This window comes from Capsicum annuum, chromosome 1, assembly GCF_002878395.1.
Source record: "Capsicum annuum cultivar UCD-10X-F1 chromosome 1, UCD10Xv1.1, whole genome shotgun sequence".
Lineage (NCBI taxonomy): Eukaryota > Viridiplantae > Streptophyta > Magnoliopsida > Solanales > Solanaceae > Capsicum > Capsicum annuum.
In genome coordinates, this window is record NC_061111.1 from 15,099,690 (window position 1) to 15,116,408 (window position 16,719).

The window sequence follows — 16,719 nt, forward strand, 5'->3', positions numbered from 1 at the left end:
CCCCCCCCCCCCCCCCCCCCCCCACCATCACCACCAAATGATTTTCACCATGAACAACGATCGATCATGCTTCACGAATTTAACTTTGTTTTTAAATTCTTTTCATCGATTTTACTTCGATTTTCAATTTTTTTCTTCACTGATTTTGCTTGGTTTTTAGGTTTTCTTCGTGAATTTAACTTCATTTTTCAGATTTGCTTCATCGATTTTGCTTCGATTTTTTATTTTTTTTATTGATTTTGTTTGATTTCAATTTTTTCTTCACGGATTTAACTTTATTTTTTTATTTTTCTTCATCAATTTTGTTCGATTTTCAGCTTTTCTTCATTGATGTTGCTTGATTTTCAGTTTTTCATCATCAATTTTACCCTTAATGATTAAAAAAAATGGAGTTTATTATCTAATCTTCACAAATCCCTAAATGTGTATATAAATTTCTCTCAATGATTTTTACCGTTAAATAAATTTAAGATTGACAAAAATGGTGAATAAAAATGTGAAAGAAGTATAAATTAATGGAGTGAGTTAATATAATATTTTTGGCAAAACGAACTCGTAAATGTGCATCTAATTTTTAAATTTTTCTCAATAATTTTCACCATTAAATAAACTTAAGATTGACAAAAATAATGGATAAAAATGAAGAAAAAGGTATAAATTAATAAAGGTGAGTTAATATATTATTGGTGGGCCAACTTGGGCGCCACATCAGCCAAAAAAGAACTTTAACGCGCCTTTACAGAGGTGTAATACACGCACCTTGCCCACTCAGCAAAAGGTGTCAAAATGACACACTTGTTCGCTACTTGAGGTGTCAAAAGTGAACACCATCCATTTAAGGTGCCAAAGTGAAAGATGACGTCAAGTTGATGGATCTGACGATGTATTCTGCCAATATAATAAATATCGAGATAGGAAAAGTAATTCTTATCATTTTTGAATTATTTATTTCTTTTCTTGTTAACTTGTGGAAGATATCTCTCACGTATCGTTTGGGAACCATTTTCAATTATGCTTACAAAGGCAGTGTTTTTTTTCTTTTAAAATATTTATTTTGATCGAGTTGAGGTGTATAAAATTTTATAAATTACAATATTGAGAATTGAGATGATAAATCGAAACAAACACAAAGAAATTTTCACTTTATTCACCTTTATTTGTTCAGATAGTAGCATTCTAATCCCCCAAACTACGAATTAAACTTTGTAATTTTATCATGCTATCGTTAGTATTTATTATAAAGAGGATAATTACATTAAACACCCCTATAATATGGTTTAGTTTCGGATATGATTTCTATCAGTATTTAAAAATCAAACACTTATACCTCTTAATTCTTAGTACTATATATAGAAACATTAAGGGATCACTGTTCGTAACTAAGTGATGTTAAATCAATGTTCTTTTGCATGTGCATCACTTTCCAGTTACCACAAAATCCAAAAGTACAACGAAAACCATCAATAATTAAAATGGATCCATGTTTTAATCAAATAATTAATCAACATTATTAAACATGTAACTTATGTTTTGCTTACCATGTTTCTCAATCAAATGTTGGCCAAAATCAAAAAGGTCATCATGATGAACACTTTCTAATATTCAAGGTGGTAGACATTATCACTTAGACAACTTTCCCTACCTAACTTTGATTTGGATATATATATATATCATTTGGCCCTCTTTTTGTTGTTTGCGTTAGTATTTTTTTGGCTTGTGGAATCATTTTCAGGAAAAATGTCATTTTTAAGAAAGGTTTTCACAATTTTTTGGATAAAAACATATTTGCTTTTGATCGATGCGTATATCAAATTTATATTTATCATCATACTTATACAATAAAATATGGAGAAAATGTGTGTTAGATTAGCGTTAGTATGACATTAGTTTGATATAAATATCATATAAATGTTATCAACTTTTTCCATGCAACTATTTTTGTCTAGAGTAATTCGAATCCAAATCCTTATGAATATACAAGATTCAATATATGTATAAAAGAAATATATAATATTACTATGAAAGTCTGAGCTAATTATAACTCTATTATAGGCCGGTCTGTCACTATCACTTTGGTATAGGATTTAATAACACTAAAAGACCATCACTTTTACGTACTATATATATGTAGTCTATATGTAGATTTCTTAATTTTCCCTTTTGAATTAGGTTGAATCTATTAATAGCATAAGCATGTATCATCTTTTCTTTTTTCCTGTGTGCTTTAAATTCACGTAATCATATTTTTTGTTTACACCATATTACACCATGTATAATTTATATATTGCATCGTGCATATGCAGTGGCGGAGCCAGGAGGTTCATAAGGGAACATATGAATTAACTGAAAGGGGTTCAACGTCTAATATATATACATAAAAAATAATTTTAACCATACAAATATAACATAATTTTTTGCCGAAGGGGTTCGGCGAACCCGTCGGTAGATCCGCCACTGTGCATATGTCACTATCAAGGTGACACATATAGAACACATTTTCATTTATTTAAAAGAAAAAAAAAACTCCAAATTTATCCTCGAATTTTGTGATATGATTCAAATTGATCCTTTGTAAGTTGAGGTGAAGTATATTCCTGGCTAAATATGACCTTATTTCCTAATGAGATAAATAGAGATATTTTAAAAGGAAAAAAAGAACAATTTACCATTAAAATATGTAGGGGAAAGGACTAAATTATCCTTGAACTATTATTTAAAATAAGTCAAGTTTATTTTAGGTTATGTTTTTGGCTCAAAAAATGTCCATGTTGTTATGTTTTTTGATCCAAATAAGTCTCTCCAAGCAGCGGAATGGACAAACACTCTGTTGGGAGCTCTCCCCCTAAATGAGGTCCGACGCGGGATGAATTCGAATATAGTCAGATTCCTAAAAAGCGGGTATCGGACACCGGGTGGTTTAAACCAAAAATGAATAGCTCAAAATACGCAGTTGCTCCAAAATAAGGAAAAAAAAAAAGGATAGTTTTACCCTTAAAAGATTCACATGTTTGAAAGCTGCCCTATTTTGAATTGTTGATTAAGGGCAAATTAGGTTTATTTTCTTGGAGCAACTGTTAGTAAAAAGGATATTTTTGAGCTATTTGGTTAGTTGAAGGTCATTTTCAGCCTAAAGGGTACCAACAAGCTCATTTTGCGCCCAAAACGTAACAAGGTAAAAGTTGGGTAAAAACTTACATGCATCCGATTATACACCAAACTAATATTCTTTATTATGGTTATATAATTAAATTAAGTAAAATATATATTGATTAATCATGGATAAGTAACATAAACTTTAAATTCAAACACATGACATGCATGTATTGGCTTGCTGTATACACCAGGTGCGTATAAGTTTTACCAGTAAAATTGTCATATTTCAAATAGTTCATGTGCCCTATCGCGGTTGAAGTGTATGTCAGATTTGAATCATGACCATAAATTCTTTAAAAATAAGGAAAAAAAAAATATCCTTGTGGAAATACAAAAACGAGTTTCATAAGTAACACATCAAGCTTATTGTCTTCCCTTATCCCCACCTTTGACCCCCTAAACCCCACGTAGTTTTTTTAAAAAAAATTAATTACATATATATATATATATATATATATATATATATATCTGTTTTTGAAACAATATGCTTACTTACAAAACACTAAAAAAAAAAAAAAAAAAAAACTACTTATCCCCCCATCCCCAAAACATCGTCATGTCTAATCTTTTTATAATATGATCACGTAAACCTTGTACGTAACATCGACCTGGCAAGTGCTACTTTGCGTACAATTGGATGCTATCTCATTCATGACAAGTAGCCATCAATATTTAATTTTTTTGCATTCCATTTTGAAAGAAAGGATGATGTCTTTCTTTCCTTTCTGCTTCTTGTTAATGTTAGTATATACTTTTGATTTGAATTTTTGTCTACATTTGTGAAATTGGAAAAAAAAAAAATAAATTAGCTGAAATGATCAGGAGAAGATTTCACGTGAGAAAAAAGTTGTCAATCAATACTCAATAGTCACAGAGAGCTCGTGAATGTACATTTTCTTCAATAAGTTTTCTGTCATCCTTATCCAGTTTTACATGGATATATATGATCACCAGTTGTTCATGAATTTTAATAGGAACAATAAGATAAATCATATCTGTAATTCTGTATAGCAAGTAACTAACTGTACTTTGATCATTGATGGTGTAAAAATTTGTACGATAATCTTAGGGATTTTAATTAGGGCAGTTTAGTGCACCTAAGGTTCCAACCATTTCGCTATGGGGTCGAATCATACGAATATATTGTACGTAATTTTAACTTGTATTTTTACAAAAGGACGTTGTTTTCTAGGCTTAAATCTGTTACTTCCTCGTCACATGCATGACAACAAGAATATAATGTTTGCATATCAACAAGTTTAAAATTTAAAACCTTAAAAAACGTAGAACACGGAGTAAAGCTATCATAGAAAGGGAGAGTAATTCGTGGGTGTTTGGCCATGAAAACCAAATATAAATTGAAGTTGAAGTTGAAGTTGTATTTGAACATGAATAATACCTAGAGTCGAGCTAACTGCATAGGCATAGGAAAACTTTCCTAAGAAGCCTAATAGCAATTAACCACATTGGAAACAATGAATCACACTCTGAAAGGAGGTTCCCTCTCAATAGATGTCAGGAGGGAGGAAGACGTGATTGCTTTGTCATCCTCCGATCGTCCCCTTTCCACCTCTAAGTAGTGGTATTGGTGTGTCTCGTTGCAATCATCCTGATCAATTCCTTTCCTGAACGCATAGGTAAGGGGTGACAGGAGATGACCCCTAAACCAGCCCCTCATTTGAGAGAGATAAATTAGAGTTGTTTTTGAATTTTTAATTCCGAAATTCAAGTTCAAGTTGAATTTCAAAATTTTATGACCAAAAAAGTCTTCCGGAATTCAACTCCGAAAAAAATCAAATAATATTCATGATCAAAACGCCTACAAATAAAACAAGATTATTAGATAATAAGTAAAGAAAAAACCGGAAAAAAAAAAAAAAAAAGACACCGACAAGAGCATATCAAATTGATCACTCCATAAAATGAAACTTTTCGTCATCATATAACAATGATTTTAACAATACAATATAATACAATTTAGATAACAATCAAACCAAACATTACTATACTATTCAAGCAACTTTTTCCAACATATTCTAAAATTTCTTCATAAATTCCACCTAGAAATTAATTTTCAGAATGTTGTGGACATGTTTCCGATTTTAAATTCCCATCATCATAAGTTCTTTAAAGGGGAAAAAAGAAGGGTGAGAATATATATGAAGGATAAGATCCATTCATCTTTTAGAAAGGAATTCAACCAAACTTTTTTGTTATACTTTACCATTCTTCCATGAGAAATATTAATTTTTATTTAATTTTCATATATAAGTCGTTATAGAAGATTTATAAAAGGAAATTATGTTCTCAATAAATGATAAAAAGCCACAAGAATAAATGCAAAAGTTTGATTCGATGGTAAAATGGTATAAGTTGACTGCGTTGCATTATCGAGAAAAATGGTACCACCAAGAGTCCTAACGCGATGGATATGATTCTTTCATCGTTAATTAAAGATTTTGAATTTCGAGTATTAAATATATAAAAATTATGTACTTTTTTTGAGAGGGATTCGACAAAAGATATTGTTAGTAAAATTTTGATGGACAATGGGACATTGTCTATGTTAAAAAACAAGTTATTTTATTTATAGATTTTGTTATAAATAATTGATAAGTTCTATTTTAATTAAGATTCGAATTAGTCTGCATTCTGATTATATCAGGTAGGAAAGATGGAGAGGAAAGGTAGCAAAAAAGGTTATTGGATTTTGAGGTAGTTATTTCTTTGGCATTACTAAAAGAGTGAGGTACAATTATTCTTATATACAAAGTGAATGATTTTTAGATAGAAAAGAAGGTTGATTAGCAAATAATGATCTCACTTTTCTTTAAAAGTAAGTAAATGAAAAATAACTAAAAGTAGGCATTGAAGAAATTCTTTGTAAAAATACCATGATATATATCACCCCACCAAGTTTTCAATTATTTGGAATAAGCTGGTATACGTTGAAAATCGAGATCTTCAAGTGACAAAAATATTTTTGTTTTTCTAACTGTAGTATTCTTGTCAATTTACATGCACCTAATATCAATGTATATTAGTATAATAGTTTTAGTGTAAGTAATTTATAAATTTCTTTTGTTAATAAAACTAATATATTCAGAAATTGTATAAAAGTAAAATATGTCAAAAACTTTAGTAATATAATACTACTAGCTAGATATTGACAAATTTAAAGTCATTGTAATTTTTTTTTTTTTTAAAAAAAACATTTATGTTCGCGGGTAGAGATGGTTTTGTAGCGGTTGTGGTGTTGATGATTGGTATTAGTGGGGTAGTAAATGGTCCTGGTGCTGGTTGTAATGGTAGAGGTGGTTGGTGTTGTAATGACTAACGCGATAATAGCTATAATCGTGATGATAAAATCAAGTGATGTCAGTAGTTGAGAGTGTTGCTAATGGCGGCCGAAGGATATGTCGCGATTGACGATGTGTAGGTGGTGGTGTTAGTTGTATAGTAGAGGTGGTTGGTAGATGAGTTTGACTACAATGATTGATTGTGATGACAGATATGACCGTAGTAGCAACGACAGTGACACTGCATATAACTATACAACTTACAACGATGAAGTTTAATATATAGTTGGAGCAGCAGCGACTTACAATAGTGATTGACAGTAATAGTTATAATGACTAAGGCGATTATAATTGCAATTGATTGTAATAAATGAGTGATTATAAAAATTGTTATTCCTTCTACGGGTACAAGAATCTGTATACTAGAAACAACCACTTCAACTAGTTCAAGTTTAAGAACAAGAACACAATGAAGTACAGAAAATATCCTCGACTCAAGATCAAAGTGATCTTTATAAGAGGTGTATTTTATCTTCAGAAATAAAGATGAAACAGAAATTGCCAAGTCCCCCGAATTCACGGACTTTCCTTAAGGAAATAATTTCCGTCAGTATACCCGAGGTTGCGGAATTTTCCTCCCAGGATAAAATGACCAAACAAACCAACTGTAGCGGTACCTCAAACAACTGGAATATCTTCGAACTCACTGAACGTTTTGAATTATCCACAAAATATTTTTAAGGCAAGAAAAGTGTTTTTATTCTGTAATTTTTGTATCTAAACCTGTGAATAAAAACAGGTTTATATAGCCACAACATGCCTCTTCCGAAAAGAGGCAATAGTTCACTTTAAAGGTTGCACCTCTTTCTGAAAATTCATATATGTTCATCAAAGAGTGCATCTTTTCCTGAACAGTCATCTCATTTCGTGAAACAGTGTGTTACTTCGTTGAAGGATTGCATCCTTCTGAAGCATGCATCAGTTCATGAAGCAGTGCATCAGTTCACTTGAAACAGTGCAACTGAAGCATCAATTCTGTTCGAAACATTGCAACTGTTACTGCATGCATATTATATAAATGGAGTATCAGAAAAATTTTCCTGCATTTTTTTTCTTTGGTATGTTCGGATCTCAAATAAATTTTGTCCAAAAAGATAGATCTCATCAATCATTTGACGGATCCGAATTTGAGCCGAGCGAGCGACGACAACGACGGCGCGAGACATCTCTTATTTCTTGCCTCACTCACCATGTGAAGTAAGTGTTCTTAATTATAAACACTTTCAAGTTCTCTTCTTCCACCAATGTGAGAGAAAGAGTAAACTTTCTAATGTGGGAGTACACTTTCCATTTTAGTGTCGCCTTCCCTCCACTATTTTACTTTCCATTTTTCATTTACACTTCTTTCATATTCTATGAACCCAACAAAAATTACTCACACAAAAGTAATTCTTAACGATATTAAGATTTTATTCTAGATTTAAAATATACCTATTCATATCAAATAAGCAGCTGATGCATAGTTTTTTTTTAAGTTTCCCACTGGTGTTTGGTATCTGCATTGGAGTCTCGCTTAATTCGAATCGCACATTACAGGACTCATTTTAGAAATAGCACTCCCAATAAAATTTTCTCCATATGCAAAGTTCGAATTCGAGATTTTTAGTTAAGAATGAAGTAATCTGAATAGGGAGTTTAAGTCTTCTTCCCCTCTCTCTCACTTCCACTTGTCTCCAAACTCCCCACCCAACCCATCTGGCCCCCTCCCTTTTCTCTTGTTTCTTTCTCCCCAGCTAAATTCACTAATCAAGAAACGACCCCTTATAAGAAAGACCAAAAAAAAAAAAAAAAAAAAAGGAGAACAAATGAGCTGAAGTCTTCTTCATTTCCCCAAAAACACAGGGTATATAATATAATATAATGTAATAGAGTACTTGTTTATAATTAAATTTGCTGCTTATGTTTACATGCATTGTATAAAGTATGAGTCTTTACATTTTCATGCATTAAGGAGAACAAAGTTAAAGAACCTTCTTGTGCTTTTTCTCCATTTAATTTGTCTCTCTTCATTTTCTTGGTCAAGTTTGAATTGTGATGCATTTGTATATTCACAGTGGGGTTTTTTTGGTCTTCTTTATTATAATATGTTGAAGATCTCTCACATGGAAGGGGAGCTAGAGTAACCGCTAAAGTTGTTATCACGTGAGTAGGAGGTCACGAGCTCAACCTCTTGCAGTAATGCAAGTTAAGGTTGAGTTCAGTAGACCCATCCCTTCTCATACCCCTCGTATAGTGTGAGCTTTTGTTTACTTTTTTGTTTTCCCCTAAAAAAGATCTATTACATGGGTTTTTTCTGTTTTATGTTGGTTCTTATTTAAAGCTGAAAATAGTCTTTGTCTCTTTCCTTTTTTGTTAGATGATGTTGAAGATTCAAGCTTGAAAAAGTGTGTCAGAAGGAGTGGGGGGTGGGTGGGGTTGATTTTTTTTGTTTATTTTGAGACATGTACTATTATTATGAGTGATATTTACTGTAAGGTTTAAGAGGGATTTTGCTAAAGGTTGAATTTTTAATGTAAATCTGAGGGGAATTCCTTTTTGGATGTGCAGATTCAATTGGTAATGACTGATTAAGTGACTGTTTTTGGAGGCACTAATTTGGCTGACCTAAAAAGGATGCCTTTTTAGAAATGATTTGCATTGAGGATGAATTATTGGGTTGGAAAGATTTCCCAAAGGGGCTTAAAGTCCTCCTCCTTGATGAAGATAGCAACTCTGCTGCTGAGATGAAATCAAGGCTTGAGAAAATGGACTATATAGGTAAGTAGTTGTAACCCAGTCTAAAAATACTTACTCGCACCCGGTGTTTATGTTTTTTTTTTTTCTTTTGGTTTTGCTCATTCCTTTTGGTGTTGCCTGTAAAGTTGCTGCAATGTGACTAGGAGGTCAGAAACAGCCTCTTGCTGAAATGCAAGGTAAGACTGCGTACAATAAACTCATGTAGTTCGACACTTTCCTATGCATATCGGGAGTTTTGGTGCACGGGGCTGCCCTCATCCCTTTTGGTACAAAATTTTTTGGTTTAGTCACTTTCTGTTTTGCAAGTTAGTTGTGCATTTCTTGGTCTGTTTCTTTGTTGATTTCTCCTTATATAGAAGTTCCTTTACATTTATTACTTAGGGAAAATAGAGTATTCTGATTCATCTTTTCTATTTTAAGACAAAACATTTAAGTGGTTCAGGATTCATACTTCTACCTTTTCCTGGAATGCTGCAGAGGTCCTCTAACAAGATAGAATTTGAACTTCCCTTTATGGTTCTTGCAAGTTTATACTCCCTCGGTTTCAATTTGTTTGTCTGGCCTTGACTCAGGGGCGGACCTACATGGTCCATGCCGGGTGCTTGAGCAACCAATGACCCCTCAAGTGATGTGGATTCGATTCCTGGTAGCAACACTTTTTTTTCGTAAAGGAATTGAGCACCCACAACCTTCAAATCCTGGATCCGCGCTGCTTTGACTTGACACGAAGTTTAAGAAAGTAAATGAGTCTGAATCTTGTGGTCTTAAACTAAAGATAAGCTAAAACAAATAAATTGAAACTGAGGGAATATCTATTTATGATGTTTCAAAATTTGGGTTAATTAGTTGCTTCACATTAGCAGATATTGAATGATTCACTGTTGAATGCTCTGAATTACCGTAGTTATCAAATTTGTTTTTCATTCTTTCTTTAACCTTTGAAGTAATGTGACTAGCGGAATATAGTTTCTTTGAAGCAACAACTTATTTTATGATTAGGATGACATTTTGCTCAGTCCTTAGCTTGTTTTTTTTCCACAAAATTGTTCTTGAATTTGTTTCATTTCGCGGATCTTCCTGAAAGGTCATTATTATATTCATATGCTATAAACCCACCATGTAATTGCAGTCTACACGTTCTGCAATGAGAGTGAAGCTTTGTCTGCAATCTCTAGCAAATCCGAGGGCTTTCATGTTGCCATTGTGGAGGTAGTAGTTACATTTTTACTTGAAACTTTCCATATTCACCTTTATGGTAAGACTATTGATCAACAAAATATATTGATCAACAAAATATGAAGACAGGCCAGAATGTTATTCTAACTGTTGATGAATTTGTCTATCAATTGACACAGGTAAGTGCAGGCGATAATGATGGGGTCCTCCAATTTCTTGAAAGTGCCAAAAATCTACCAACTATAAGTGAGTGCTATATATACGAAAAAATAAGTGGCGTATTGCAAGTTGACTTAGTTTCAGCAGATATGATAGTATTGGCAGAGTTAGAAGTGCTAGAATCTTAAGTCTTCCAACTATCACGTAGACCACTGAACTTGGAATATTTTGCTTGTCTTCAAATGTTTAAACGCTATAACATATCTAAGGGAGCTTTGTTTACTTCGTGCAGTGACATCAAATATTCATTCTCTCAGCACAATGATGAAGTGTATTGCGGTGAACTCTTGGGGCTCAAATTTTCATTTGATGCTAACTGTTTCTGGTAATTATGTGTGAAAGATGTTCAATGCTTTGATATTTTGCAGCTTGGTGCAGTTGAGTTCCTTCAGAAACCATTATCAGATGACAAACTCAAAAATATATGGCAGCATGTAGTTCACAAGGTTTGTAATCCAAACTTCACACAATCAGCTTAGTTCTTTCAAATCAGTATGCTTATTATATGAAAAGGAAATCCTGATCTTATTGGTTGCAACAGGCATTCAATACTAGAAAGGATGTGTCCGGACCACTTGAGCCGGTAAAAGAATCTCTTCTTTCGATGCTACAGCTACAACCAGAAAAGGGTGAACCAGATGACAAAAGTTCAAATGGAACAGAACCTCTCATTGCAGTTGCGGACAACAATACCGAACAGTCATCGGGCTGTGATAAATACCCTGCTCCCTCAACCCCTCAATTGAAACAAGGAGTGCGGTCAGTGGATGATAGTGACTGCCATGATCATACTATCTTCTCAACTGACCAAGACAATGGGGAGCATGATGGTGACACTAAATCCGTCGAAACTACTTATAACAATTCACTTGCTGAGAATACTGTCCAAATAAGTCCTCCTGGGCAACAACAAGATATAATTTTGAAAGAGGAGAATGGTTCATCTCCTCATCAAACTATGGAGGCTGATATTGCTACCTTTTCACAAATTAATGACTGCGCTGACAATAGTGATGGCTCATCTCCTCATCAAAAGACGGAGGCTGATATTGCTACTACCTCTTCACAAAGTAAAGACTGCCCTGACAATAGCATTAGTCATTCTGCTGAACCTAGTAAAGCTTCTGGTCCCCATAGCTCAAGTGGGACTAAATCCAATAAGAAAAAGGTGAAGGTAAGATGGAAGAAATGATACTTTGGTTCTCATAGAACAATAATGAAGTAACTACGCACTCAACGTTCTGTAATATTATTGTCCAAGAATGCCATTATGTTTTGTCTACTGGTTCCGAAGGTATAAGAATGTTGCATAACTTTCGCATGCATTCTTAAAACATGTTTCATGATTGCTTCTCTTGCTCATCAGTCATACGGTCTTTTGTTATTTATCTCTTCTTTCTATAAAAGGGGATGAGATGAAGATATTACATGTGGCATGCGTGTATCTTTCTCCTCTTGCATTAACGAATTTAGCCTTATGAACTGTTAAGTTCTTAGAGAACTTCATGGCTATCATAGAACATCCTTTTCAAGTTCCATTTCGTCTATGATTTATCAATTACAGTGGATCTTTCAAGATTCTGCTTAAAGCACCTTTAAGATGAATGCGAGGCTCATTTTGTTATCTCGAAGTTTGAACTTCTCAAACGGTGTATGAATCTATAATATGGTAATCAGTATAGGAATTTAGCTAGAGTTGTGTTGGGGATTTCAGCCTTAAATGTAGTTGACTGAGCAGCGGTGAAACAATTCTGCATTCTTCGAAGTTTGAATTGCGTGTTTCAGGGGGATAAGTTTGGTATTTCCTTTGGATTCAGGTAGATTGGACACCTGAACTACACAAAAAGTTTGTTCAAGCAGTAGAGCAACTCGGTATAGATCAAGCCATTCCTTCTCGAATACTAGACGTGATGAAAGTGGAGGGCTTAACGAGACATAACATAGCTAGCCATCTCCAGGTTTGTGAGTTCTGCTCTTTCATATCTTAATGAATATGTTTGCTATGTTTGGCAGCGTCGGAAGCAATTTGGCTGAAAGATGTCTTAATATAAATGTTCTAACATTGGGGAAAACGCGATAGTACTAAATCTTGACCATTTTCAGCCTGTTGGCACCTCAAGTTAGATAAATATTCATTTGATATTTCCATATCCTTGGAGGGGATGTAGTATAGCAGTTGTGCTACAAAAAAGTTGGATGTTGATAATATTTTTCCGTTTAACAATAGTATCACCTTTCAATTTCCAAGCAGAAATACAGAATGCATCGGAGGCAAATTTTGCCAAGGGAAGTGGAAAGGAGATGGCCCCATCCGCAACCTAGAGATTCAGTACAAAGGAATTACTATCCTCATAAACCTGTCATGACATTCCCACCATATCATTCTAATCATGTCGCCCCAGCTGGTCAATGTTATCCTGCTTGGGTACCACCGGCTAGTTATCCGAATGGTTTACAAGTGTGGGGTTCACCTTACTATCCGGGATGGCAGCCTGCAGAGACTTGGCACTGGAAGCCTCATCCAGGGGTAAACCTTTTTTTCCCTTGGACCACATTGCATGCCTATGTCAACATATTTCACAGGATATTTTAGGTCTAGGAAATACCACACCTAAAAACTTATGTTTTGTAATAATGCAGCTGCTTGCTGATACATGGGGCTCCCCTGTCATGCCACCATCGTTTGGATCGTATCCACCATATCCCCAGGTGAGTTCATTGGCAATATATCACCCCCGTTAGATATTTTTATGTTCAGTATGACAACGTTCTTGAGATATTTCATGTGAATGCACTCTTGGGTTGAGTTCTTAATGGCACATCGGTTGGATGATGCAGAATGCTGGAATGTACCAGTCTCACGGAATGCATAACAGATATAGCATGCTAGAGAAGTCATTCGATGTTCACCCGGTAAGATTGTAGATCCTATTTCAGACCGACAAACTTCTTTATACATAAATGCACTAGGAGATTATTCATATTCCAGTTTCGTTTTCCCTTTTGGAGCTACAAAGGAAAAACACAACGTAAATGTTTTATGGCTTATGTTGTATTAAGTGAAGGAAAATGTTTTTCAATTTTTCGATGTTCCACTGGTCAAAAGTTTTGAAAAATATTTTCTCTAGAAAAATAAGTTGCTTGAAAAATGAGAAAAATGACATTTCTAGTGGAAGTAAGGAAAACAAGTTCCACCTGTGGCATTCCACATTGATTGTGTTCTCATTCCTCCCAATACTCCAACACACTTCATCTTCACCCCTACCCTCGTAGCTCCATGCCCACCGTCCATAATATTCTCTAGATTATATACAAATACTTTAAGGACAATGTTTTTTTGTTTACGTGCCGAACACTAGAAAATAAGTAAGAACCGAACATAAGAAAGTACGTTTCTAAGTAAGAAACTCACTCATTTTCCTAGAAAATATTTTCCACGAAAACATTGTTCGTGGAAAACATTTTCCTTCATACCAAACACACCCTTAGCCCTAGAATTCATTCGATAATCGTGCCAAAACTACATATGTGTAATAAAGGGGAGGCACTGGGTTAAACTTGACCAATCATCTCCAAAATGGATCTAAATTACATGCAATACAACACCACTACTAACGTACTCAGTGCAATCTCATGAGTGGCTAAATTACATACAATCACCGGGTAAAAAGAGAATATATTATTTGACTAGTATGTATAATTAGTTGTCACATTGGTTTAAGAAGGGGTTATAGTGTCTTGGACAACCCTTACCATGCTAGCTTTTGAGGTTTGATTAGGCCTAAGGTCCATTTTATCATAACTAGATTATCGACCCCCACCCCCCGGTACACTATAGCTAGTATTGATCTCCTAGTAACTTGATAGTATAAAATTTTTTATTTGTTTAAGTTTTTGGTTGTTGGTTGTGTTGCAGGCAGAGGAGGTGATTGATAAAGTAGTAAAGGAGGCAATAACCAAACCATGGTTACCACTTCCTTTGGGCTTAAAACCTCCTTCCATGGAGGGTGTACTCGACGAGCTTTCTAGACAAGGAATCTCAACCGTCCCTCCACGAATCAATGGCTCTCGATGTTGGAGATGAGATGACACTCATTCTAATTTTTTTCTGGGTCCCACAAAAAATGAATAACTGATTGGCACATAGTGAGCCACGTGTCGAGCCTCGGTTCGAAGGCCGAAATTGGGTTGTTGTAAATAATGGACTCAAAATATGGTTTCCCCCTTTTTTTCTAGCCCAATTTTGGAGGTTTGGGCTGATGAGTATGTTTTGTTGATTGCTTTAGAAAATAATGAATAAACCATAATTGCTCAGGTACTTGGTTATACCAGAGGCGAATTCTTTTTATGGATTGTGAATTACAATTCTTTTTATTTACTGAGTTTTAAATAGATTATTTATACATATTAAGTCAAATTTTCAATGCAAATAAGGGTTGTAGGTTTGTAGCCTAAGCTACTGAGTTCTGTCAAATTCATAACCAGTGGTTTCTCCCTAATCTTCTCACTTACCTTTGAACCACCACTCATCAATCGCTTTATTGCTTCTTTAATCTTTTAGCTTCCTATTATAGGGCTCAATATCTCACAACCTTTCACGTTACATTTCTTAGACCCCACTTTGATTCCCAACCCACAAGCTTCTCGCTGTAGGATTGCTCCGCTAATGCTGGCCATGCATGTCAGCAGTGGGACCTCGAGTACTACCAAATTCCAACCACAATGAGTCATGAATCCTCCAACAGCCAGCCAAATGGTCCAAGATAGTTAGTCGCGACGCCCACCCCGTCAGTGAGCTTGTTCGCTGGGAATCTAACTGTGCCCCCAAAAGAAACGTAGAGGACTAACCTATACTAGTGCTCATTCAACCACTCTACAATAATTGCAAATGAACTACTTTCATCATTAATCAACAATTTTTTCTTCAGATTAATTTGCAAGGGAAATGGGATATAGGACCAATTTGTCAACTTTTGGTTTTCTTTTATCTACTGATAGTAGTCAGCATAGGCTGGTTCTAGCTCGGAATTTGTTATTTGATGGAGCAATTCATCATAACAATTCCTTTCACCCTTTAGCATATGGTCCTTTGTGATACCTACGTGAGATTTGTAAAGCTTATGATTCTGTAGAACGAAATTGTATGATGTAGCTAGTTCTCTTATATATATATTTTGATGATGGCTAGCTGATAATGGAGGACCAGGTCCCTTGCATACCTTGCCCTGGTACAACTGTCACATCTCTGAACAGTTTTGTCCACTAGTGCAACAAACTATGCAGGTCCACAACATACCTGAATTAGACACCCGGTTCAATCAAAATTCAACCCTTATTTCTACACTATTATAAGTTCAAAGAGATGCTTCTCCTTCAATAGTTTTTGCAAATCAGAAATTCTTGGTAGTGACGAAAATTCTAAAAGCTCATTTTCTAATTAAATTGTTACTGCTTTTAGTTAAAGGTTCTTGAGTCTTGCTTTGTAACTGATTTGCTCAACACATAAGAGTAATGCTTCTTTATTGTTGTAGAGTTAATCTTAGGTGGGGTTACCTAAATTGTGTCTATTAGAGTTAATCGATATTAAGAGTATAAGTGACATAGTTGTCAAGAGGTGGTTGTAGTAGAGTTATTACAACCTGAAGAACTTGGAGTTAAGTTCATTGGAGTCTGTAATCAATGAGTTTTGATTATAGTGAAGTTTGAGAGCTTGTAATTAGGGCAATCCGTGGTTTTTCCTCCCTTGAGCAAGGAGGTTTCCACGTAAATCTTTGTGTTCTTTTATTTTCTGCAATTCTTATGTGTTCACTGTTTTATTGCTTTACTCCTCGCCTCGGGGACCTGGTCCTTTAACGGTGGTGCACCCTCCACGTTTCAATAGCTAGATTGATTGAACAGATGTTGAGTTCCTGCGGGTCTAAATCAATGGTCCAAGGGAAATACATAGGAACTCTTTCTGTCTTAATTTATGTGACGCATGAATGCATTGTTATATACGAGGAGGGGGAGGGAGGGGGGGGGGTGTGTGGAATGGGAACTGAACATGCGTCAACTGCTGATGGTTGGAGCTAGAAAA

At 34.7% G+C, this 16,719-nt stretch overlaps 1 protein-coding gene across 7 annotated transcripts; it reads left to right on the top strand.

Moving 5' to 3' along the window:
- Nucleotides 1–8,125: 8,125 nt before the first annotated feature.
- On the top strand, nt 8,126–14,991 carry LOC107869180 (two-component response regulator-like APRR2). 7 transcript variants are annotated; one of them, XM_047394391.1, is made up of 13 exons: nt 8,446–8,746; nt 8,869–8,917; nt 9,060–9,269; nt 10,378–10,457; nt 10,604–10,670; nt 10,876–10,922; nt 11,012–11,089; nt 11,185–11,817; nt 12,461–12,601; nt 12,895–13,170; nt 13,284–13,352; nt 13,482–13,556; nt 14,560–14,991. In XM_047394391.1, the coding sequence occupies exons 3-13, from the start codon at nt 9,140–9,142 to the stop codon at nt 14,725–14,727; spliced, it is 1,764 nt and encodes a 587-aa protein (XP_047250347.1). In that variant the 5' UTR covers nt 8,446–8,746; nt 8,869–8,917; nt 9,060–9,139; the 3' UTR covers nt 14,728–14,991. The 7 variants fall into 7 exon arrangements, with proteins under 7 accessions (XP_016571225.2, XP_047250341.1, XP_016571232.2 ...); XM_016715739.2 differs by lacking the exons at nt 8,446–8,746; nt 8,869–8,917 and adding an exon at nt 8,126–8,355; XM_047394385.1 differs by lacking the exons at nt 8,446–8,746; nt 8,869–8,917 and adding an exon at nt 8,185–8,433.
- The last annotated feature ends 1,728 nt before the right edge of the window (nt 14,992–16,719 follow it).

Bases quoted from the DNA above. Each gene is read 5' to 3' on its own strand.
- LOC107869180 (XM_016715739.2), top strand. From the start codon at position 9,140: ATGATTTGCATTGAGGATGAATTATTGGGTTGGAAAGATTTCCCAAAG. The intron at 10,458-10,603 runs GTAGTAGTTACA...CAATTGACACAG, and splicing joins TTCATGTTGCCATTGTGGAG to GTAAGTGCAGGCGATAATGA. The intron at 11,090-11,184 runs GTTTGTAATCCA...TGGTTGCAACAG, and splicing joins GGCAGCATGTAGTTCACAAG to GCATTCAATACTAGAAAGGA.